The sequence below is a fragment of the Rhinolophus ferrumequinum genome, chromosome 3 (assembly GCF_004115265.2).
Source record: "Rhinolophus ferrumequinum isolate MPI-CBG mRhiFer1 chromosome 3, mRhiFer1_v1.p, whole genome shotgun sequence".
Taxonomy (NCBI): Eukaryota; Metazoa; Chordata; class Mammalia; order Chiroptera; family Rhinolophidae; genus Rhinolophus; species Rhinolophus ferrumequinum.
In genome coordinates, this window is record NC_046286.1 from 4,956,321 (window position 1) to 4,981,422 (window position 25,102).

A 25,102-nucleotide genomic window follows, 5' to 3' on the forward strand; every position below is an offset into this window, starting at 1 on the left:
AAGAGCCCTTGAGCAAAGGCTTCTGACAGTGAGTGTGGAACAGTGAGAAGGCTGGCCTGTGTGAGCTGTGTGTGCAGGCCACCTGACCCATCGAGTTTCCCGCGGTCTGGATTTTGCTGATTGCACACTTAGGGTGCAATTCAGCAGTTTTCCTCTGTCCTGTATTTCCTGCAAATCAGCTGCTGGACGCAATAGCACAATGAGATTCAGGTTCAATCCTTTTGGCAAGACTATAGGTGGTTGTGTGTTCTTTGATCACATCAGAGGTTTGTGTTAGGGTCTGGGGTTTTACCCTGCTTAACAAGCTAATGATTAGCCGGTTACTGTTTCATATTCTAACCTCAGTAGAGCTCCCTCTTCTGTATTTCAAGGTGTGTTAAAAAATATAATGGCTTGCTCTCTGAGGGGTCCTGGTCGGTTCCCCATGGCTCTCTTCTCTTCATTTCTGTTATCCCTGTCTCGCTCAGTTTGGATTCCTCCCCCAGCAGTTCCTCAGTGTGGGGGGCCCTGTCTTGGGAAGGAGCCTCCGTTAGTTGTGAGAGTTTATAGGACTAGATTGCTCCAGCTCCTTTGGGCCTCACTGGGGACTCCTGGCAGCGAACAGAACCCCTCGTTTTAATTGCTATTCTCAGATTGGCCCACATTGTTTTCATTTAGCACTTGGTTGTGTTGGGGTTCTGTTCTCTGCTCCGTCAGCTGCCCTCCGTGTTGGTCTCCCTTCGATGTTGACCTGCACAGCTGCTCAGAGCTCCCATGTCTTGTGGCTGGTGATGTTTTTTCTCCATCTGCATGTATATCGGGGGTTATGAGGCTGTCTTATCTTCCAGTTTTGTTTTAAATGTTATCCATGGGATTTTTGTGTTGCTGTCTAATTGCTTTGTTTTTAGGTGGGAATTCAAAAATATCAAAAGGCTACGTTGCCACTGCTACAGCCATTTCCCCAGCATCCCCTCGTGGGTTCTTGAGGAGAAAAATGACATAATCATGAGTAGAATGATCGGTCTCACCTACCATCTTACGTGGCATAGATACAGTTTGGTCATTAGACAGTAATTCTTAAACGTTCTCTTTAAATTCGGACATGTTATTGGCTATCCTGCCCACTGAGCAGATTCCCATGGAAATCATAGCTTCTTATCATTACTCTTTTCAGGTTCACTAAGAATCTTTCCCCAGACAAAATCAATCTGAGCACCCTGAAAGGGGAAGGTCAGCTGACCAACTTGGAGCTGGATGAAGAGGTTCTGCAGAATGTGCTGGAGCTGCCCACCTGGTTAGCCATCACTCGGGTCTATTGCAACAGGGCCTCCATCCGGGTAAGAATGGGGTGAGCGTGTGTTGCTCTCCTCGGCCAGCAGGCCTGCCCTCCACGGCCCTGACGCTCCACTTTTCTCTTTCAGATCCAGTGGACAAAGTTGAAGACGCACCCAATTTGCTTGGTAATGGCCTGTTTCGATTGCAAGTAATCAAAATGGGGATGGCTGGGGTCGGGTTTTAAAAGATCTGAGAGAAGCTGGGGAGGAGGCCTCATAGGGTGTCCCTTTTGGAGGCGTGGGAGCTGCTCTCTCAGACGATGACTGTTGTCTGGACTTATTCTGGAACTGCTGGGCAGTCTAGGAACGAGCACCGACGCACAGGACAGGAGTCTCGAGTTGGTTTTGTTTTGTGGTTTCTCCTAAGTTTTGCTGCCTACGTCTAACTTTAGGTTTCCCTGTTTTCCCTTGGAATCCTGACAGAAGGAAAAGAAGTTTAGTTCATGTTGACGATTGGGTAATTATCAGCAGAAAACCCTTCAGGAACTGATTGATTTATATCTTTATCCCAAAGACTGGACTCCCCAGGAATAGTAATATCTCTGTAACTTGGGTGCGTTTCAGTTTTCTGCTGTGAGCTAATCCCACGCTTCGCAGGGAGCTCTGCTGCTAAAGTAAATGGAAGGGGAAAGATGAGAGCTGTCCTTGCATTTCAGTTTGTTCGTTCATTCGCTCAACAAAGGACTTTGTTGCTCGTGACCCAGCAAAGAGCAGAAGTGTGTGTTCATATTAGTTCTCCTTGCCACCCACCCGCCCCCCACGTCCTATGGGAGCGACATGAATGGGCCCAGGTAGATGCTTGCACATGTGTTACAGGAGTATGTGTGCCCACGGGGAGCCTGGCACTCGACTAGGCCCTGGCAGCACAGAGATGAAGAAGGCACAGTCGTGCTCTGTGGGCTGTTGTCCCGATGCTTAGCGCTCTGTGGGTTTTATTCCAGTGTCTGGATAAGGTCGAGGTGGAGATGAAGACGTGTGAGGAGCCTCGGCCCCCCAACGGGCAGTCTCCCATCGCCCTCGCTGCAGGGCAGAGGTGAGTTGGAAACATGAACTGGTCCAGATCACCCTTTAAGTTAAAAAATAAAAACTTTTTATTATGGAAAATTTCAAACATACACTAAAGTAGGGAGAACAGTGTGATGAACCACCATGCACCCAAGATCTCACTTCACCAATGGTCAACATTTCGCCATTTTTTCACCTTTCGCCTATCATCTTGTGTGTGTGTGTTTGTGCTGCAGTACTTGAAAGCAAAGCCCAGACTCTACATGCTTCCATCTGTAAATGCTTTATCATGTATCTTTAACAGGCAAGGACTGGGAAAAGAAGGGAAAAAAACAACCCTGCAATATTATTATCACAATTAATGGAATTAACAGGAATTCCTTAATATTATCTAATATGTATTTCATATTCAATTTTCTTGAATTGTGTCTAAAATATTTTTTTATAATACAGTGTTAATCAAAAGAGTCCTATACATTATATTTGGGTGATATGAGTTTTAAAACTTTTTAATTCTAAACAATATGCCCCCCACGCATACTTTTTAATATACCTTTTGTTCTTTGTAGAAACTGGATTGTTTTTTCTAAAGGATTTCCTGCATTTTATATTTTTGGCTGATTGTGTCCTCATGGTGTCATTTAAAATGTTTCTTATTTAATCTGCTAATTAGATTTAAAGGCTTGATTTGATTCCATTTTTGGGTTTTTTTTTTGTAAGAATAGTTCAGAAATGGTTCTGTGTGTTTCCTATTGTAACATATCTGAAGGCATATAATGTTGCTTTGGTTAAGGTTAATTAGTGGATTCCAATGATTTTGGCCCGATTTGTCCATTATGATAAGATCCTCAGCTACCTTTCGCCTCATGGCTCAAGGACCATTGATGACAGCTATTTAGATCCTTTATTTCATTGTGGGATGCAAAATAGGGATTTTATAATTATTTTCTTCCCATCGCGTTCATTAGTTGTGATTTTCTATAAAGGATGTTCTTTCACCAACTATTTGATTACCCTGAAATATAGTTTGTACAGGAATGTCAGGATAAATGCTGGATTCTTTATCTTTATCAAATCAAATTTAAAACTAACATCTAAAACTAATACAATGTTATATGTAAATTTATCTCAATAGAAAAAGAATTATGAGTTCACACCCTAATAATCTCCAGAGATTTTTTTGGGGTGTGGGGAGGAAGAAGGAGGCTTATCATTTTGAATCCATGGATTTCTTTTTACAGCTTCATTACAGTATAATGGACATAAAATAGACTGCACATATATAACCTATACAATTTGATAAGTTCTGGCGTATGCATATACCTATGAACCCTTAAATACCATCCAGATAATAATGAACATATCCATCACACCCACACGTATTGTTCTCCTTTGTATCCCCTCTTTCCCTTATCCACCCCCTCCTAGCCCCAGACAAACACTGGCTTTGTCATATAGATTAGTTTGCATTTTCTATAATTTTATATAAATGAAATCATATAGTATGCATTGTTTTTAGTCTTCTTTTATTCAGCATAATTGTTTTGAGATTCCTCCCTGTTGTTGAGTGTATCAATAGTTCATTCCTGTTATTGCTGAGTAATAATATTCCATTCTGTGGAAATACCACAACTTGTTGATGGACTTTTATTTTCAGTTTTTGACTATTGTGAATAATGCTGATACATACAATCGTATACAGGTTTCTGTATGGTTCTGTGCTTTATTTTCCTTGGGTAAATGCCTAGGAGTGGAATGGTTGGGTAGTATGGTAGGTATGGGTTTAACTTTTTAAGAAACTGTCAAACTTTTCCAGAGTGGTAGTAATAAATAGTTCATGTTTTACATTCTTTTTACATGCTTTCACGTTTTACATTTCTTATATCCTACATTTACATTTACTTTTTCAATATGTTTGTTGTATGTCAAACTTTTATAGTCATTATTATTTTTGGTGTTCAGATGTCCCCATCTTTGGCCAGTGAGAACCGTACAGAGTAACCTCCTGTGTCCTGGACAAGAATCCAGTAATTTTCCTGCTTTTAGACAGAACAAGATGTTTCAGGCTTCTCTGTACATCCTTACCTCAGACCTGGAATCAGACATTTCTCCAAGGGATGCTGATTCCTTTTAGTGAGAAATGTTATTTCGAGATTACGCTTTGAGCTAACTGGTATTCATTGAGTTGTCATTGCTTTGAGGGCTTTTCAGTGTTCAGATTTAGGGAAAAGGTATTTTTAAGAAAGAAAAATAAATCTTGATAACATCCTGATATTTCTCAATGCAAATTTTAGAAAGAGGATTTTGAGTTAACTTTTTAGATTTAATATTTGTGTTTTTTATTCAGATGTTGGTTCCTAACATCTGATTTTTTGTGTTTTTTATAATATTTGTGTTTTTTATTCAGATCTTGGTTCCTAACAACAATAATATAGTAATAAATAATTTACTTCTTTGATAGTTTCAAAAAACATGACAAAACCAATATTATAATTATCAAGACTACGAAATGCAGTAGATTTCTGTGTGTGTGTGTGTGTGTGTGTGTGTATGTGTGTTTTAATCCTATGATATATACCATTAGGGATGAATAGTCAAAATACCGTGTTCTCAAGTCACTTGAAATCTTCATGTGGTTGGATACTGATTTGACATACAGAGAAGTTCACTTGTTTCAGTTACTTTATTTTTTTAAGGACAATTTTGTTTATAGCAGTTTTAGTTTTACAGTAATATTGAGGAGGGTATGGAGAGTTCCCATGTACCCCTACTGCCACACACACAGCCTCTCCCATTACCAACACCTCCACCAGAGCGGGACATTCGTCACAATCGGTGATGCTACACTGACGCATCCCTGTCACCCGGAGTCCATAGTCTACATTAAGATTCATTCCTGTTGGCACTTTCTGTGTTTTTGGACAAATGTATAATGACATGTGTCTGTCATTTCAGAATCCTACAGTGTATTTTCACTGCCTGAAAAGCCCTCTGTGCTCCACCTATTTGTTCCTCTCCCCACCCCTAATCCCTGGCAATCATTGGTCTTTTTACTGTCTCTGTATTGTTTCCTTTTTCAGAATGTCATATAGTTGGAATCATACAGTATGATTCCATCTTTTTAGGTTGGCTTCTTTCACTTAGTAATATGCATTTAAGGTTCCTCCAGGTCTTTTCATGGCGCTTAAGTGTATTTCATTATCTGGATGTCCCACAGTTTACGTATCCATCATCTACTGAAGGACATCTTGGTTGCTTCCAAATTTTGGCAGTTATGAATAAGCTGTTATACATGTCCATATGTAAGGTTTTGTGTGGACATAAGTTTTCAGCCCCTTTGGGTGAATATGAAGGAGCCTGATTGCTAGATTGTGTGGTAAAAGGATGTTTAGTTTTGTAAGCAGCCGCCAACCATCTTCCAATGTGGCCGCACCATTTTGCATTCCCGCCAGCAATAGTGAGAGTTTCTGCTGCTCCATATCCTTGCCAGTGTTCCGGATGTGGGCCATTCTAATAGGTGTAGTGGAATCTCATTGTTTTCATTTGCATTTCCCTGAGGGCGTATGATGTAGAGCACCTTCCTTGTACCTGTTTGCCATTTGTGTATCTTTGGTGAGGTGTCTATGAATATCTTTGGCCTATGTTCTAATTGGGTTGTTTGTTTTCTTATTGTTTGAGTTTTGAGAGTTTTTGTATATTTTTGGATAACAGTCTTTAAACAGATGTGTCTTTTGCAATATTTTCTCCCAGTCTGTGGCTTGTCTTCTCATTCTCTTGATACTGCCTTTTGCAGAATAGAAGTTTTTAATTTAATGAAATCCAGCTTATCCATGATTTGTTTCATGGACCATGTCTTTGGTGTTGTATCTACAAAGGTGTCACCCTCCCCAAGGTCGTCTAGGTTTTCTCCTGTTATCTTCCAGGAGTTTTATATCGGTTTGTTTTAATTTTTAAATTGTTTTTAAATTTATTTTTTTTAACTATGTAAAGTTACATAGTACCAAAGTTAAAACTATAAAACAAGGTATGGTATAGTATATATGTTTGTGTGTCCCCACTACCGTTTTTACACAAAATGTAGCATACCATAAACACGTTCAACATTGCTTTTTTCCTTTTAAACACATATGCTGGAGATCACTCCATAGAAGCAGATAGAGAGATGTTCCTTCTTCCTTTTTGCACCTGCAGAACACTCAGTATTTTATGGAGGCATCACTTATATAGCCAGTTCTCTATTGCTATATATTGGAATTATTTCCAGGTTCTTTGCTGTTAGAAATAGTATAGCAATAAATGACCCTGTTCGTAAGTCACTTAGAATTTTGCCAGCATATTTTTAAAAACAGCTTTATTGAGATGTAATTAACATACCATAGAATTCATCCATTTGAAGTGGACAGTTCAGTGGTTTTTAGTATATACACCAGGTTGTGCAGCCATCGCCACAATCAATTTTAGAACATTTGTATCACCCCAAAAGAAATCTCATGCCTATTAGCAGTCACTTCCCATTGTCCCCTGGCTTAGCCTTAGGCAACCATTAATCCACTTCCTGTATGTATTCTGGTCAAATCGTATAAAGAGAATCGTAAATTGTGTGGTCTCTTGTGACTGGCTTCTTTCACTTTCACATAGTATACGATGTTTTCAAGGTTCCTCCATGTTGTAGGATGTTTCAGTACTTTATTTCTTGTTATGGCTGAATACTATTCCATCGTATGGATAGACCACATTTTATTTATCCATTCATCAGTTGATGGTCATTTGGGTTGTTTCTATTTTTTTTTTCTAGCATATTTTGGGATAGATTCCTAGAAGTGGCACTACTAGGTCAAAGGGCAAATGCATGTATAATTTTGATAGACATTGCTGAAGTCCCACCATCAGGATTTTATAATTCCACCAGCAATGTGTAAGAGGTCTTGTTTTTCCATATGCTTGTCAACAGAGAATATTGTTAAACTTCAGGAGTTTTGCCTAACTTAATAGATGACACATGGTATTTCAGTATAGTTTTTTTGTAAGTTGAATTGAAATGCGTAACATATTGAAGTGCACAGATCGTAAGTGTGTAGCTCAGTCATTCTTTACGAAGTTAACACATCAAGAAACAGACTACTTCCACTACCCCAGAAGCCTTCTGTGCCCTTTCTAGTCATACCCACCCCCAAGAGTAACTTTTATCCTTATTTTTATTGTATTTATTTATTTTTCATGTTTGACCTAAATCTGATTTTTTTAAAAAAAGGTTTTTATTAAACTATAGCTCACATACAATATTATATTCGTTTCAGGTGTACACAGTAGTCATTCACCATTTATATACCTAAAGAAGTGATCACCAAGATATAAGTCCAGCCACCATCTGACACCGTACCACTCTCTCACAATATTGTTTTCCTTTTTAAAACCAAACATTAGTTTTTCCTATTTTTAAAGTTATATAAATGTAATCATATAGTAGGTAGTCATTTGTATCTAGCTTTCTGTGAGAATCATCCATGTTGTCACATACATTTATAGTCCCTTCATCCTCATTACTGTGTATTATTCCATGACGTGCCCCAGGTCTATCCATGTCTCTAGTTCCTGGCTGTGAAGTATTGTGACCTGGCGTCTGTCAGGACTGTGGTGGTCGGCACAGGACTTGATGCACTTGTCAAAACCCTAGACCTGGACACCACAAAAAGTGAATTCTTCTCTATATAAATTAGAACTGTAAGAAAAAAGAAAAGGGCTGCTAGGAAGATTCCTGTGCATATCTCTTGTACCTGCCTGGTGAGCATTCATATACGTTTCTGTTTTGTATCTACCTAGCAGTAGAGTTGCAGGGTCATAGGCTGTGTATATGTTCTCTTTTAGCAGATACTGCTAGAAAGATTTTCAAAGTGCGGGTACCACTTTCCCCACTAGCAGCGCATGAGTTCCAGGTGCTAGCACTCAGTAATGTCTTTTTATTTTAGCCATTCTGGTAGGTGTGTAGTTTTATCACATTATGATTTTAATTTGCATTTTCCTGATGATTAATTTATTGAAATTTCATAAAGAATTGGTCATAAAGCATTGGTGTAAGTGTTTTGCCCATTTATCTTTTGGGTATTGTTTGTCTTTTTCTTATTAATTTGAAGTTCTTTTTTTTTTTTTCCCTTAAACTTTTATTTTAAGTGTGTTTTTCCAGGACCCATCAGCTCCAAATCAAGGAGTTGTTTCAATCTAGTTGTGGAGGGCGCAGCTCACAGTGGCCCATGTGGGGATCGAACCGGCCACCTTGTTGTTAAGAGCACCGCGTTCTAACCCACTATGCTAACCGGCCGCCCCGGGAGTTCTTTATTCTAGAAACAAGTCCTCAATTACATACATGTATTACAGCTATCTTCTCCTACTTTGTGGGTTCACTATCACTCTTAATGTTTTTTTCTTGTTGAGTAGACATTATTAATTTTAATGTAGTCTGGTATATCTAATCTATTTTTTGCTTTATGTTGACACTTTGTGTGTCTTTTTTAAGGAATCTTTTCCTATCCTAAGGCATGAAGATATTCTCCTGTGTTTTCTTCTTAAAGCTTTATTGTTTGATCTTTTACATTTAGATCTCAATCAATCTTGAAACTGATTTTTTTTTGGTTTGGAGTAAGATGGGGTTAATATTATTTTTATTCTATATGGATATCCTCAAATTGACCATGCACCATTATTGAAAAGACCGTCTTTCATCTTTCCTTACTACAATGTCACCTTTGTCTTAAATCGGTGACTCTCAGTGTAATTTTGATTTATGAGTGAGGCTGAACATCATTTTTGTTTAATACCTATTTACATTTATTTTCCTATGAACAGTTGATGCTTTGTACCATTTTTATTGAACTGTTCATCTTTTCTCAGTTTTTTGAAGCCCTTGTGATATAAATAGAAAATATACATATACAGTTGACGCTGGAACAACACAGGTTTGAACTGCACAGGTTCATTTCTTTGTGGATTTTTTTCAAATATGTACTGTAGATGTGTTTTCTCTTCCTTGTGGTTTTTTAAATAACATTTTCTTTTCTCTAGTTTACTTTATTATAAGAATACAATGTAGAATACATATGACATACAAAATATGTTAATCAACTATGTTATATGCAAAGCTTCCAATAGCAAAGGCTTTTTAGTAGTTAAGTTTTGAGGGAGTTGAAAGTTATACATGGATTTGTGACTGCATGGGGGAGGGCAGTGCCTCTCACCCCCATGTTGTTCAAGTGTCAACTGTTTATGTTTATTTTAGTTTATAATTTCCAGACCTTCTTTTCATCTGTTGTAATGAGAATTGATTTCATGTACAGATCAAGAATGTCTCTGGTTTCCACATCCAGAAGTACTTTCAGAGGGCCTTCATTCCTCTCCTTGCCATTTTTAGCCTCTCTGTGGAGGTGCAGCTCTGCTCTTTGGGGTATTAGATCAGGTCAGGTTGGGACTGTCCTTGATTAGATTTCACAGGATTACACCTCTTGCTCACCTAGCTGTCTTTCCTTCTTTCCACTACGTCTACAGAGTATGCTCTGTGTTTGAAGATTTTATGGAAACCTAGTGTTTCCTTCTGTGGTCATACCTCCTCTCATAGAAGATACTCATTATTTATTCAGGTAGTTGGTGGACTGTAAAAAGATGTTTCAATTTATTCTTTCCAATAGGAAGGAGATTGTTTCCAGGTAAACTCCTCTCCTTTTATTCCATTCTTTTAAAAAATTCCATTAAAAAGAGTACTGTGTCATACAATTTTTTTAGAAATTTAAAAAATGTAAGAAAGTAGAACTGGGAGGAGAGAAATAAAGAAAAAGGACTCATCCACAGTTGTAGCACCCAAAGATGGGCATTGTTTGTCATTAGTTCTGTCTGATGTGTTCCGGTATAAAGAGTGTGTGCGCGTAGTGTCACGTGATTCTGAACGTGGGTCTGCCTCATTTGTTGTAGTGAATATGGCTTTGCTGAGAAGGTGGTGGAGGGGATGTTCATCATTGTGAATTCCATCACTATCAAGATCCACTCCAAGGCCTTCCACGCTTCTTTTGAATTGTGGCAGCTCCAGGGCTACAGTGTCAACCCCAACTGGGAGCAGAGTGACCTCCGTCTCACCCGCATCACCGACCCCCGCCGAGGAGAGGTGACAGCCATAGCATTACAAGAGGAAAGAATGGGGGGATTCAAAGTAGGACTAATTCTTAAAGGCTGTTATTGTCCCTTGGGGGATTTCCTCAAATGACGCCCTGTTCCTCGGAAGCCCAGGATCCCTTGTCCAGCGTTACTGCTACATCCTTTCCTTGGTTACGGATCTCTGAGCCACTGCCTTCCGGGGGTAGGCTCCCCACTGAGAATGCTGGGAGTCTCTGCCTTACCAGCCTTTTCCCCTTGGACGTTCTGCCTCTTGGTTAATTTCATGCACAGAATTCAGGGATTTTACTGTCTCCTTCCAGGTTTTGACATTTAAGGAAATAACTTGGCAGACGCTTCGGATTGAGGCAGATGCTACAGACAGCGGTGATCAGGACCTGGTCACTACCCCACTGAGGCTTATCACCAACCAAGGCAGGATCCAGATAGCACTCAAGAGAAGAGTGAGTGCTCTCTGTGCTCACGAAAACTTCCGTCTTCCATTCTCCTAGACAGCCTGGGAGTGGGTGTACCCTCTGTTTGAAATGTTATTGGTCCCTAGAATGACAGTTGAAAAGGGAGCGCCTGTGTTTCAGTGTTGCACAGTATCCCCCAATAAGAGTACATTTCCATGTCCTTACATCTTAATTTTTGAAACCACAATTTTTACTTAAATATAGGGACACTGACTTAGGCATCTGGAAGTTGTCTATTGCTGCTTTTAGTTTTAAGAAATTGACTCTCCAAAGTGCTTATACACTTTCCTGTACTGGGGATTGAAAAGCAATTTCTGAAATTGATTGGGTGACAGTCACTTTGAGGAGTTGGCATGATGCCACGTGTTGAACCTGTGCTCTGTGTGGCCCTTTCAGACCAAGGATTGCAACGTGGTCGCCTCCAAGCTGATGTTCCTGTTGGATGACCTGCTCTGGGTGCTGACCGACTCGCAGCTCAAGGCCATGATGAAATACGCGGAGTCACTGAGCGAGGCCATGGAGAAGTCCGCCCAGCAGAGAAAGAGCCTGGCCCCCGAACCTGCACAGGTAGGCGCGGAACAGCTGCCCTGGGGGGGCTGGGGAGATGGGCACCTGGGCCTAATTCATGCCAGCACAGGCGGGGTCTACACTTTACTTGGCTTATTTATTTGGGGGACTTGTCATTTACTTCTAAATGTGCATAGGCTTTGCCTGGGCCTCTGATTTATTCATTTATTCTGTTCATTGGGTATTTCCAGTGTGTCAGGTATACAGTGCTAGTCACCGGAGAGGAAAAGTAGAATAGCCTCTTGTTCCTGTCCTTGGAGCTCTCACTGTTTTGAAATCTGGATCCATAAACAAGTTCTTATGCTATGATGTAATAAGCGCTGCAGCAGCGGTAAACACTACGCTATGAGGGCACAGAGACGGGGCATCCAGCTACCCAGCTGAAAGGGCATTTCGGGAAGACTTCCTGAGGAGGTGTTTTAGCATCAGTCAGCTAAGTCCTGCGGAGGAAGAGCTTGGGGGGCAATTCAGATCTCAGAGCAGTACTCGGACAGTTTCTAGACTCATTATAATTAGGGTTTTGGGAATTTGTGTTATTTACGTGGGGCAGACCTAACTGACTTACCAGCTAGGAGAACAGCTGGAGAACAGCTAGGAACAGCTAGGAGAGGGAAGGAGCATCTTGCTGAATTGTGGTTTTCTTCGGGCTGGACTAAAGCTTTGAAAAAGCCTGCAAAGGGGTCTTTCAGGATCTGGACTTCCTGTTTTTCTCTGTCACATGTAGACCACCCCACCTGCTCCCAGTGCCCAGCAGTCCTGGGCCCAGGCATTTGGTGGCAGCCAGGGCAGCAGCAGCAACAGCAGCAACCGCCTCAGCCAGTACTTTGAGAACTTTGATGTGAAAGAGTCGTCCTACCATCTGCTCATCTCCCGCCTCGACCTGCACATCTGTGATGACAACCAGTCCCGCGAGCCAGGTAGCCCCTGAGACCTGAGCCTGGGCTGGGTGGTCCATCAGTGCCTTCAGCTCCGGGCAAAGCTTGGGGAGGAAGGCTCTTTCCAGAGCCTGTGGAGACTTTGGTTGGCTTCCCTTGATCACAGGCATTCCTCGAGTTTCCGCCTTCTGCTGGTAGCTCTCTTTCTGTTAACGTAAGCAGTGCTGTTCAGCCTTCAGGCAGCAACAGAACCGCCTGTAACACGTAATAAAATACAGATGCTGGGGCTCTCCCCTCCCCCACGTAAATCAGACTCTTCAAGGGTACAGCCCACGCAGTGCATACTTTTTTTTTTCTCTGCAAGTCCCTTGGGCAATGCTGACAACTGGTGTAAGTGTTAGGAAAGTAAATTCAACTTTAGGAAACCTCAGTATTTTCATATTTTTGAGTCAGTTGAAATAATTATTATGTGTAAATGTGCTCTTCCCAAACAGAGAGGTTATGCCGTCTTATCTTGCTTTTACGTTCATTAGAGCAGTTGATATTACATATACATTTATTCAGAATGGAAAAGGAATTGACTCATTTCTTTCCTTCATGTGCCTTGGGGAAATCATTTAACTGCTTGCTTAACCTCTTTGAGATTCGTTGTTTGTGAACTTGAGTTAAATTATGTTTTGTTTACCTCATAGGTTGTTGTCAGGCTCAAATGAGATAATATACTGAATTTTGAGGACCTTAATTATAGGCAGATATTAAGTATTATTATTCTGATGTCTGTTTTTTCAATATTCTGTCTGTTTTCTGTCTATAATTCCCTTTGTCACCAGTTCTTGGTTTTAGATGCTCTCATATGGTGGATTTGTCTTTTGCTGCCTTATCCTCTCTGAAGTTTATGTTTGCCTCTTAATGAGACCGAGACTAACTTTCCTTGGGGGTTCCTCCTCTTCTTTTCCTGCTGGCACACCAAACAGCATTGCCTCTCTTGCTTGGCTATTCCTTGGTCTTGAGGTGACTTCAGCCCCCCTCTATTCCCACTGAGAGCCGAAAGGAACAGTGACAGCATAAAGATTGTTTTTGCCACCACAGGGAATAAATTGCTCACTGGTTTGCCACCCATTCATTTTGGAAGTTCTTTGTTAAAATGATTATTATTTTGTTTGGTTGTTTCTTCCAAGTGTTACTCTAAAGGCTCTGTTTTGTTTGTTTTGTTTTTAGTACACTCAGAAGCCTTTGTTAAAGATACATTATTGGGAGTTTCATCCTCTTGCTTGATGAGGGGTGTAGAGCACTGTCCCCATTCGTGTGGCAGGTCCTGTAATGCCACTGTGATGTGACTGTAGCCTTCCCTGCAGCCCTTGATTTATTAAACAAAATTAATCTATTTGGTGGAATTTATGGAAGTTTTTGATGTGACATTTTTAGATGGGGATAATTCCCAGGTGAGGTATATGATAGTCCTTGGGACTGTGTCTCTTCTCCTTGGGTTTAGGGAGAAAGGGGAAGGGAGAACCAGGTGGTGCAGAAAGGGCTTTAAGATTCTCTGGAGTTTTTCTGTCCAGTATGGTAGCCACTAGTCACATGTGACTTGGACACTTGAAATGTTGGCTGATCCAAACTAACATTGCTGCAAGTGTAATATGCACATAGGATTTTGAAGTTATACTGGCCAGCCCAGTGGCTCAGGTGTTTGGAGCGTTATGCTCCTAACCCCGAGGTCGCGGGTTCAATTCCCACATGGGCCAGTGAGCTGCGCCATCTACAGCTAAGATTGTGAACAATGGCTCTCCCTGGAGCTGGGCTGCGGTGGGCAGCCATGGGGAGGCGGACGAAGGAGGAAAAAAAAAAGATATAGTACAAAAATATAGTGTAGAATACCTTGAAAATTATTTTCATATTGTTTACATGTTGAAAGGGTAATATTTTGGGTATATTGGTTTAAATAATATGTATTATTAATTAAAATTAATTTCATTTAAAAAAAAATCTTTTCATGTGGCTACTAGAAAATTGAAAATTATGTGACTCACGTTGTATTTCTATTGGGTAGTATTGCTTTACAACTCTGTCAAGCACAGTAGCCACTAGCCACATCTGGCTATTTAAATTAAAATTACACCCAATTAAGTGAGTTCCTCATTTCTACCAGCTACATTTCAAGTACTTGATATAACCCCATGGTATTTCCCTTCACCTTAGTAAGGGGAGGGAGTGGAAGTGCAGAACAGTGTAGGTCAGACAGTCATACCTAGATGTAGACAAATATTCCCTACTCTTCGAGTTCTTAGAGTCTAGTTGGAGAGATAAGATAGAAACCTGGAAAATTCATTAAGAATTTCATGTAAATTCAAGGTAAACATAATACAATATTTGACTTATTGCTAAAAGTTCCAACTTACCTACAATTTTCTGTTTATTTATTCTGTGTTCTTGTTAGTGCAGTATTTTTATATTCCATGGATTTTGTATGTATAGTATATAATGATTGTCTAATACATAGCTTTTGCAGGGAGGCCCACATATGAAAGGAAATAACATGCGCCCTGTTTTTTGGGGAATCTCGTTTACACCTCTCCAGGTGTTGTGATGTATTATGCAGCAATACAAATATTGTTAGGATTGGGGGACCCAATCAATCAGGGTTGTAGAACATGTCTGCGGGAGACCTAGGATTAGAATTCCTAAATCCTGAGTTTTACAGTTTCTTTTGCCTTTCTGGAAATCTGGCAGTCATTTACAGAGACAGTAGAATGTACATTTTTGATCTTTCAGAGCATGTCTATTGACTGTTGCAACTTGAAAGAGGGGGGACTCAGTTTTGCAAATCACCTGACATCATGGTCTTTTAGGGAACTGTGTATCAGTTCATCAAGAGGACTTTTAATGCTTCAAGTCGTGTTTAGGCTTCTTTATTCCTTCTGCTACTCTTCACCTTTATTTTTCTTTTATAGGTGTCTCTGCAAATAGACTCATGGGTGGTGCCATGCAGCTTACCTTCCGCAAGATGGCATTTGACTATTACCCCTTCCATTGGGCAGGTAGGAGATTTCTGAATGGGGGAAGTTCTAGCATGGCCGGTATTGAGAACAGATTCCTGGGTTCACCGCTGACTGCCCAGCAGGAAGGTGTGAGGGATTGCAGCACATGAGGTATTGAAATAAGCCTCTTCAAGAGGACATCTTCTGGAAACTTTCAGGGTCCATTAATTGATGATTCTTTATCAGTGATGAGAGGAAGAAGGGAGGGAAGGCAGTGCTTGAGGTGTTGCTTTTCATTCTACCCTCTGGCCCTTATTTCTACTACATTTAGAGCCTCTCCAGTAGTTTATGGTCAAAGATGGCAGCAGTCAGCAGCTGGTCTTCAGGAATCTCAGGGAAAAATCACGTATGGAATCCAGAAGAACTTGAGTGCTCTCACTGGATAATGTGTACTTATTCCAGAGAATTCTGGATTGGGGCTGAGGGATCGGATTCTGAACTATGACTAGACCAATGGAAAGGAAAAATTGGAACATTGGATCATGATCTTTTTGCTTCTCTATTGCACAGGCGATAGCTGCAAACACTGGGTACGGCACTGTGACGCCATGGAGACCCGAGGCCAGTGGGCCCAGAATCTGGTGATGGAATTTCAGAGTAAAATGGAGAAGTGGCATGAGGAGACAGGTCTGCAGCCTCCCTGGCACCTGGGGGTAGACTCTCCCTTCCGGAAGAAAGCAGGTAGGTTATGAGGAGCTGGAGGACTCCCATTGTAATTTACCTTTGAATATCCAGTGGAGATAAAACACTGGACTAGCTTATCATCCCAACTTATTCCTAGCTAATTAATTATCCCAACCGTATCCCATGGAGAATCATCAGTGACTTTTTTCTGTACAGAGTCCTGTTTGTCCCCAGGGATAGCTGCAATGTTGAAGAGAGGTTGTCATCACCTCTGCTCATAGGCTGTTCCCTTGGCCTTAGGGCGAATATAATTTTTGAGTTCCATCCAGGAGCTACACAGTCTTAAGCCCTATTTCCTACATACAGCCTTAATGATCTTAGGATTTTTACTTCCTAATTCTACTAATAATGGGAGTTGAATGCATCTGATTCTCTTCCCTGCCTTCTTTTTACTTAGATTCCCTCTCCAGTCCTCGAAAGAAGCCCCTTGAGAGAAGCCCCTGTCAGGGCCGACAGGCTGCCTTGCGGCCTGCAGCGTGGCACCGCTTGCGCTCTAGCTGCATAGTCATACGGGTGGATGACCTGGACATTCACCAGGTGAGGGCCCAGGACACGGAGCGGGTCGGAAAGGGCCGGGGCAGTTCATTTCGAAGGCAACCAGTGTGAACAAAGTTGTGGAATTGGGGGCTGTTTCCCTTACTCCTGGGGGGTCAACACTTGTCTGTCTCCCTCTTTGTAAAAAATTTTTTTAAAGATTTTTATTAAAATGTAGCTAACATACAATACTATATTAGTTTCAGGGGTACATCACAGTTATTCACCATTTATATACCTAAAGAAGTGATCACCATGATAAGTCCAGCAACCGCCTGACACTGTACCATGCTATCACAGTATTATTGACTATATTCCCCGTGCTGTGCATTGTATCCCTGTGACTTATTTGTTTTATACCTGGGCATCTGTTTCTTTCTGAGCATAGTTGCTGAGATCAGAACTTGGGATTCTCCTAGTTTACTCTGAATACCCCACCCCAAAGCTTCCATTGAAAAAACAAACTTGTGAATAGTGTTAGGCCGGTGTTAGAATGCCTGGAACACGTGTAAAAGCAGTATGCTCCCTGGGACGGACTTGAGAATGATAGTAGAAGAAAGGGAGGAAATTCTCTTCTGGGTGCAGCATAGATGCTGACGGTCATTTGTGATTGTGTAGGTTTCTACAGCTGGGCAGCCCAGTAAGAAGCCATCTACACTCCTTTCCTGCAGTCGGAAACTTCACAACCTCCCCACTCAGGTCTCTGCCATTCACATTGAGTTCACAGAGTATTATTTCCCGGATAATCAGGAGCTTCCAGGTGAGCATCAGAGCCGGTCCTTTCTTACTGTCCAGAGTATGCTCTTCCCATTTGTCACCCTCGGGGCCACGACGTGTGTTCTCATTTGTTGTTAGGAGTTTTGGGGGGGTGAGTTTAGCACACCTTTGTTAAAAACTCGCCCTGTATAAATATGTGCATTTGCTTTTTTGGTAGTAAAATGAATATTAGCTGGTAAGTAGGAGTCCAGTTGCTACTTTGTACATGGTCATTCTGTTTTTCTCTGCTTTCCAGTTCCCTGTCCCAATCTCTACATTCAGTTAAATGGTCTGACGTTTACTATGGATCCTGTCAGCTTGCTCTGGGGAAATCTCTTCTGCCTGGATTTATACCGCAGCTTAGAGCAGTTCAAAGCTATCTACAAACTGGAAGATTCAAGCCAAAAAGATGAACACTTGGACATCCGACTGGATGCCTTCTGCTTGAAGGTAGGGAGACAGTGGGATTTTGTTCCCTATCGGCAGCCACAGCTGCATTTCTCCCATTGTTATAATCCTGGGTTCTGCTCTGTCCATTTGATAGAAGTAAGAAAAACAGCTTCTCAGCCCAAATGGTCTTTCGTGTGTATATTAATGGTGGAGTGTGGAGATTCTCTGATGGTCATTCTGAATGGGGTTTCATTTTCTCTCTGAAGGTGAGCTTCCCGCTGGAAAAGAGAGAGCAGGCTCGGTTGCATCGGCCGCAGGCCCTCGTCTTCTCTGCAGCAGGCATGACTGCCACCAACACACGTCATGCCCCACACTGTAGCTGTCCAGACCTCCAAAGTCTCTTCCGGGGTTTTGCTGCTGCCGAGTTCTTTCATTCCAATTATGTTCACTTTCCCAAGGTTCCAGGTGGCTTTAGCCTTCTACACCTACTGTTTTTGCATCATGCCTTCCAGATGGATTCCAGACTCCCTCAGCCTAATACTCTCCCTCCCCAGAGGCCTAAGGCTTCCCAGGATCTCTGGTCTGTCCACTTCCCCCAGATCTCCTTGGACTTTGAGGGAACAGAGAACTTCAAAGGCCGTACCTTGAATTTTGTGGCTCCCTTTCCCTTGTCCATTTGGGCCTGTCTCCCCGTCCGCTGGCAGCAGGCACAGGCACGGAAGCTCCTTTTGGCCACAGAAGGGAGACTGAAACCATCCGCCAGCTTTGGCAGCCCTGTTCCGTCTGAGGCCCTTGCCCCTGACCCTATGTCCCATCTGAGGTCAAAGACTGAGCATGATTTGAAAAGCCTTTCGGGCCTTACGGAAGTCATGGAAATTCTGCGAGAAGGCAGTGGTGGTGTGGACAGCAAAGGGCCTGTGACCCAGCTGCAGGACGCAGCAGATGTCCACGTGCTCATCCACTCCCCGGCACATGTCCGCGTGAGGCTCGACCACTACCAGTACCTGGCCCTGCTCCGCCTGAAGGACGTGCTGCAGGGTCTTCAGGAGCAGCTGACCAAGGATACCGAGGCCATGACTGGGTGTCCCCTGCAGGACCAGACAGCGTGCATTGGGGTCCTCTTCCCCAGTGCAGAGGTGGCTCTGCTCATGCGTCCTGCCCCTGGGGCTGCGGAAGCTGAGTCCGCAGGTTCAGGTACCACCAGCCTTATAGACTCGGAGCTGTCTCCTTCCGAGGATCCGGAGCTGAAGTCCGATGCCTCCTCGGACCAGGGCCCTACAAGCCCTGACAAGGTTCTGGAGGACAGTGGCATTGAAAATCGGGCCACATCTCAGGATGGGCCACTGCCTCTCCATAGCAATGGAGAGCTGCAGGACTCGGATTCTCTCGCACAGCAGCTGGCGGGGAAGGGCCATGAGGCAGTGGATTCCCAGCAGGCCAAGAGGCTGAGCAGAGACCAAGCCCCCAGCTCACCAGCTGCGCCGAAGCCCCCCAGTGGCAGGGATTCCGCTGTGAATGGACAGGGCGAACTTATGCCCTTGAAGAACATTGAGGGAGAACTGTCAAGTGCTATTCACATGACCAAGGACGCCACCAAGGAGGCCCTGCATGCCACCATGGACCTCACCAAGGAAGCTGTGTCCTTGACTAAGGACGCCTTCAGCCTGGGCCGAGACCGCATGACCTCCACCGTGCACAAGATGTTGTCCCTGCCCCCAGCCAAGTGAGTGAGTCCCGCCTCCTTCAGTCACCCCATCTCTTCTTCCTGGCCAGGGTCGGTGGGCGTGAGGCCCGTCCCGTGTGCACAGTTAGCCTGGGAAGCGCCACAGTCAGAGGCCTGCACAGGACGGCCCTGTTCACGCAGCAAAGCCCTTAGTGTTCAGAGCTGCCTGCGGGGCGGTGGAGGCGTTTTCAGGCTGCTTGGAGGAGGCAGGCATCAATTGGAGAGACTCATTTTCAGGCTTCGTCTAATTCTGTGATGGGGAGGAACCAGAAATGGCAATAAAGTAACACAATCCTGTGGATTTTCACATGCTTCTACATACCATAGCCTGTTCTTGGGCAGTTTTCCAGTCAACAGTTATTGCTTCTTAGGATCTAATTATCTCCTCCTTCACCTGTTTACTGTTACTGATACACACATGCTGTGTCAGAATAATAATACCTGGTATCTGTGATAGTTTATTCCGCTCACTGGCCTCTCATGTAAAATTCGTTTGACTCGATCCCCACAGCAGCCTGGTGAGGTAGCTACAGAAATTTGTATCCCTAGTTTGTAGCTGAGGAAACAGGCTTCAGAGAGGATGTTCCTATGAATCCTGTATTGCAGATAGAAACGGGGGGCTTTGGACTTGCTCTTTCTCGTACACCTTATCAGCGTCTGCCAGAGTACTGGAGAAGGAAGAATTTCATCCACTTGTTCAGCAATGTTATTTGAGCCATGTTGTGTGCCAGGCTCTGTGTTAGACACTGGAGATACGGTAGGAAGTAAGCAGAAAGACACAGAAAAGGTGCAGATGTTTCTAATGGGTGCCTTGTGGTTTTAGGAAAGTTAATGAAGACCATGGGAAATCTTTGCTGGGACGCTTTGTGGTTTGGGGACCATGGTATGAAGACCAGTGACTTGAGAGCTTTTGTCTAAGTGGATTGTCTTAAGTGGGTCTCTCAGCATTGCCTGTAGGTGTGCTAGTACCTGCTGGGCATAAGTAGTCTAGGAGGAAGGAGAGGGGAAAACTTAAAGGGGTGCGTGATACAATAATTCAACAACATTTACTGAGTGCTTTTTATGTGTCAGGTACTGTCCTAAACACTTACAATGTTAATCCATTGAATTCTTGTAACAAGCCTATAAGGCAAGTACTAATAGCACTCCTCTTTTTACACATGAGGAAACTGAGGCTCATAGAGTCATAGAGATAAGAAAGATCACACAACTTGTGAGTGGTGGGGCGAGGATTGAAAGCCTGGACTTCCTGTCACCCAATGTGCTGCCTTTTCTACATGGGGAAGTTGGGAAAAGATGGGAAAAGAGGAGAGGTGGAAAAGAGAGAAGAAAGGTGTGTGATACCAGCTCTTTTTCAAACACCAGCAATGACGGCCAACTGTGCAGGCAAATGGCTGTTTCTCAGACCTCCTTACCCTGACTCCTCTAGGGCTGTCACCCTGCCCGTCAGCTCGTCCTGAGTGGGTGTGACCCCGCCCAGTTACACTTCCCAAGGAGGCGTCTTCTTTTTCCTTGGCTGCTTCCTTCTTCCTTTTATCCTATAAATGCGAAAACAGAGCTAGGCTGGCCATATTGTCATCCCCCTTGGCATAATTTTTAGTTTTTAAATTATAAAAATGGTTGTGTTCATTTTGTTGACAATGTGAAAAATAGAAGAATACACAAAACATAAAAGTTGCTTGTAATAACCAACCCAGAAATAGCCACTATTTACATTAGGATGTATTTTCTTCCAACTTTTATACATATATTTATGTATCCATGTGAATGCTTATATGTGTATACACATGTAATATACACATATTGTTTTTACAATCATGGGAGTATAATATTTCTATAGAATATAGAAAATTCCCAGTTTGATTCACTTAATGTTTTATTGTGAATATTTTCTCATTCATTAGGTATTTGTGTGCGTCATTTTTAATTGCTCTATTCTAGCAAATGGATATATCATGATTTATTCATCCATTCCACTATCTAAATGGGGGTCATTTAGTCTGTTTCCAGTTTTCCTCAGGTAGAACCAATGCTGTGTTAAATGTCCTTATTTTGGTGAACATTACTCTTTATGCATATTTAAATCTTTAGAATAAAAGTCTAGGAGTAGAATTATTGGGCCAAACACTACAAACATTTTTAAGGTTCTTGATGCATTTGCCAAACTTTCAGAAGGTTTATATCATCAGTCTGTGCTTTTGAATACTTTCTCTGTTACTTTACCCGTTTCCTTACTTCTGCTATAGTCCGGATTTTCGGTCCTGACTTCCCTTCCCTACCCTACTTTTCATTGAAAAATCTACTGCACGTAGCTCCACATTGATCTCCCAGGGCCACCTCGAACCTCACATGTATAAAACAAAATTCTGTATCCCTCCCCAGACGACTTCTTGCCTTTTTTTATAGCATCAGTGTGCTCGTTCAAGCTCTGCATTTTAGTTCTGCCTGTCCCAGTCGTTTGTCAGGTTCTGACCACAGTTCCTGGAGCAAGGATTCTCAGTGTTAGCCTGCTTCAGAATCACCCGGAGGGCTTGTTAACAGCATGGCTGAGCCGGGAGTTTTCCAGCAAGGCCACCATTGAGGCTGATGCTTCTAACAGGATAACACTTGTGTGCGCGGCTCTACGGAGTCTCACATCAGTTTTTCCTGTCTGTTCCCACAAGTTCACTATTTTAAAAAACTGTTAATTGATTTCCTCATTGGAAGTCTTTCCCTTCTAGCTTGTTTGAAAAAGCCAGGTCAAACTTCTTAACGCACAGGTGTGATCTTGTTATTTCCCTGCTCTAAAACCTTCAGGTTTTTTCTTTATAGCCCCTGAATTTAGTTGAACTTTTTAGTGTGATATATTCACATGGTACTTTACAGTTATTATGATATATCCACATGGCGCTGTACAGTTTTTTTAATAGACTTTATTTTTTAGAGCAGTTTTAGGTTCATAGCAATACTGAGCCAGAGATTTTCCATATACCCCCTGCACTTTACATTTTTCCGAGCACTTTCACTTATAATCTTTTGTCCAGGGTTTTCTATAATCTGGCTGTAACCCACGTAGTAAAGTGAAAAAAGTACTTAGTAAGAAGGGAGGAGACTTGGGTTTTTCTTAATTCCACCTTTAATTGTGACCGTGAGTCAATTTCTTCATCGGTAAAATGGGAAGGTTTTTAAAGGCTTCTTTTTACTATGTTATGCTTTTCTAACTTTATCTTCCACTGCTCCCCCCAACAAAAATCTATTGGGGTCGAGCTACTTACTGTCTCTAAAAGTACCTTTTGTTTTCTTTGCTTATGCTGTTTCTTCCCCATAGAATGCCCTCTTCCCTGTCTCTTTCATCGTCCTGCAAGGCCAACTCACATGACACCTCCTTCCACAAAGCAGTTCTTGAACCCCTTCTCCTTCTCTTTTCCCCTTTTTGCTATAGCCTGGCCTTTGGCTCGTTCCTCTGTCCCTCTCGTATGGTGTGTGTAACGTGCTCCCATGTAATGGTACGTTGTATGCGTCTCCTCTCTCCTGGTAGATTGTAAGTTCTTTGAGGACAAGGGTGTCTTTGTTCACCTTCCACCTCTACCCTGTGCCTAGTATGGTGCCCCGTATGTAGAAGTTATTCAGTAAATACTTGTAGAGTGAATGTGGGTGGCTTCGGGGGCCAATCATTAGCACCAGGGCTCTGGATAGTTGGTCTCTTCTCTATAGGGGATGACCTTAAATAACCTTGACATTTAATGTTGATATGGGAGAGCTGCTTATGCAGTTCGAAATGCTGGAATATGAGGGTTCAGAAAGGCCAGCTGTGGGAAAATGGTGTGACCCCCTGTAGAGGGTGAAGTTGACATCAAAGTTTGTGTATGCAATAACTGTCTTGGCTGAAAGGGATGGGTATTGCAAGGGGACAGATCAACGTTTCCTAGGCCACATCTGTGGGTTTTGCTTTTGTCTTTTAAACAGGGAGCCCATGGCCAAGATAGATGAGGGGGTGGCAGCCCCAGTGAGTGGAGGTGCTGCCCGACTCCGATTTTTTTCCATGAAGAGGACGGTATCTCAGCAGTCATTTGATGCTGTCTCATTGGATAACAGTGGCCCTGAAGACCGGATTTCAGTGGACAGCGACGGCAGCGATAGCTTCGTGATGCTCGTGGAGTCTGGTAAGTGGAGGCAGAGCCAGGCAGCGTCGCACAAGTCCAGAGAGTTCTCTCTGCTGCCTCTTTCCAGACTGGCAGGATGCAGAAGGAGCTCACATTTGATAAAATCGACATTTTCTTAACCAAAACCAAAACAGGAAAATTTTAATGGGTTCGTGGCTCTAGCTTTATCCCCACATCTTCTAGGTTACTGGTGAGTGCTTGACCTTTATTACAGAATGAGACTCGGACCAGAGGAGAGCACCAGTCTTGCAGCCACGCAGCTGTGTCTGTAGGATTGATCTTGGGGCTGGTGTCACGGGTGTGTGTGTGTTGTCTGCTTTTTTTCTTTTTTTTTTTTGCCTAACTATGTGTTTTATTGTTGGAAAACAACTTGGGATCTTTCTATCTAAGATGAAACGAATAACTTTTAGGAATTAGATCAATTACCACTGGCAGGCACACTGGTTCTTTCAGCTTATTGAAATGGAAACTTTTAAAATTGTCCCTTAAGAATGTCTAAATGGAAAGAAAATAGAGAACGTTCTGTTTCTTACGCTGAATGGTGTGTGCCCATGTTTGATTCGTTATTATTTTTGACTTCTTATGGGAACTTTTAAGTATATAAAAAAGTAGAATCAAATAATGAACCCTCATATACCCATTAACTAGCTTCAGACATTACGAACTCATGGCCATTCGTGTTCCATACAGACTTCTGCCCACTTCCCTTCTTCCCATATTATTTTGAAGCAAATCCCAAACATATCATTTCATCCATAAATATTTTCATTATGTATCTCTAGAAAGTACAGACTTTGAATTATGGTAAAAGACACATAAAATAAAATAAATGTTTTGTTTTATTTTTACAGTTGTCATTGTTCTGAGAGATTGTATTTGAACCGAATTTTTTGACTTTCAAACTCTTGTCGTCTTTCTTATGCAGAGCCTGGCCGAGACTCCCTCCCACTAGGATCTCTTCCAAACATCTTGGACAGTGCTGGTGTCCAGGGGAGCCCTGTTGTGGATAGTTATGGCCAGGGCTCACCAGAGGCCAACAGTTCGTTCTCGCCCAGTGGGGAAGACCTCAATCCTCACCCGGTCAGCTGCTCTACTTGCTTCTCTGCAGAGGGTAGGCTCTAGGCTGGAAGCGTGGAGCTCAGCTAAGAGAGTCTCCTTTTACAGGTCTCAGTTCTGGTTCTGAAGGTGAATGAGGTGTCCATTGGGATTGAGGTACGTGGCACGGATCTGACTATGGCCCTGCAAGCAGAGGAACTGACTCTCCAGCAGCTGGGCACCATGGGACTCTGGCAGTTCTTGCATGGACAGTACCCGGGTAAGGATGGGAACCATTCCAGGAGAGCTGATGGCATGTACCTGGGGCAGCCCCAGCTTAACTGCTCTTGTCACTGTGCTCCAACGGCAGCCGCCCAGTGCCACGCCTTCGGCCCTTCTCTCCTGTGGCCGTTAGGGGGAGGAAGAACTCC

General features: G+C 42.7%; 1 protein-coding gene across 1 annotated transcript in view; it reads left to right on the plus strand.

Moving 5' to 3' along the window:
* Nucleotides 1-25,102, plus strand: part of BLTP3A (bridge-like lipid transfer protein family member 3A) — a 52,836-nt gene that overhangs the window by 20,092 nt on the left and 7,642 nt on the right. Inside the window, exons 2-17 of the mRNA XM_033098015.1 lie at nt 1,154-1,316; nt 1,401-1,439; nt 2,255-2,346; nt 10,275-10,464; nt 10,775-10,915; nt 11,324-11,494; nt 12,219-12,411; nt 15,321-15,407; nt 15,918-16,088; nt 16,489-16,628; nt 17,244-17,385; nt 17,638-17,831; nt 18,038-19,494; nt 23,440-23,636; nt 24,562-24,716; nt 24,801-24,951. Coding sequence (XP_032953906.1) covers nt 1,154-1,316; nt 1,401-1,439; nt 2,255-2,346; nt 10,275-10,464; nt 10,775-10,915; nt 11,324-11,494; nt 12,219-12,411; nt 15,321-15,407; nt 15,918-16,088; nt 16,489-16,628; nt 17,244-17,385; nt 17,638-17,831; nt 18,038-19,494; nt 23,440-23,636; nt 24,562-24,716; nt 24,801-24,951 — 3,683 coding nt within the window. The remainder of the gene's footprint in view (nt 1-1,153; nt 1,317-1,400; nt 1,440-2,254; nt 2,347-10,274; nt 10,465-10,774; nt 10,916-11,323; nt 11,495-12,218; nt 12,412-15,320; nt 15,408-15,917; nt 16,089-16,488; nt 16,629-17,243; nt 17,386-17,637; nt 17,832-18,037; nt 19,495-23,439; nt 23,637-24,561; nt 24,717-24,800; nt 24,952-25,102) is intronic.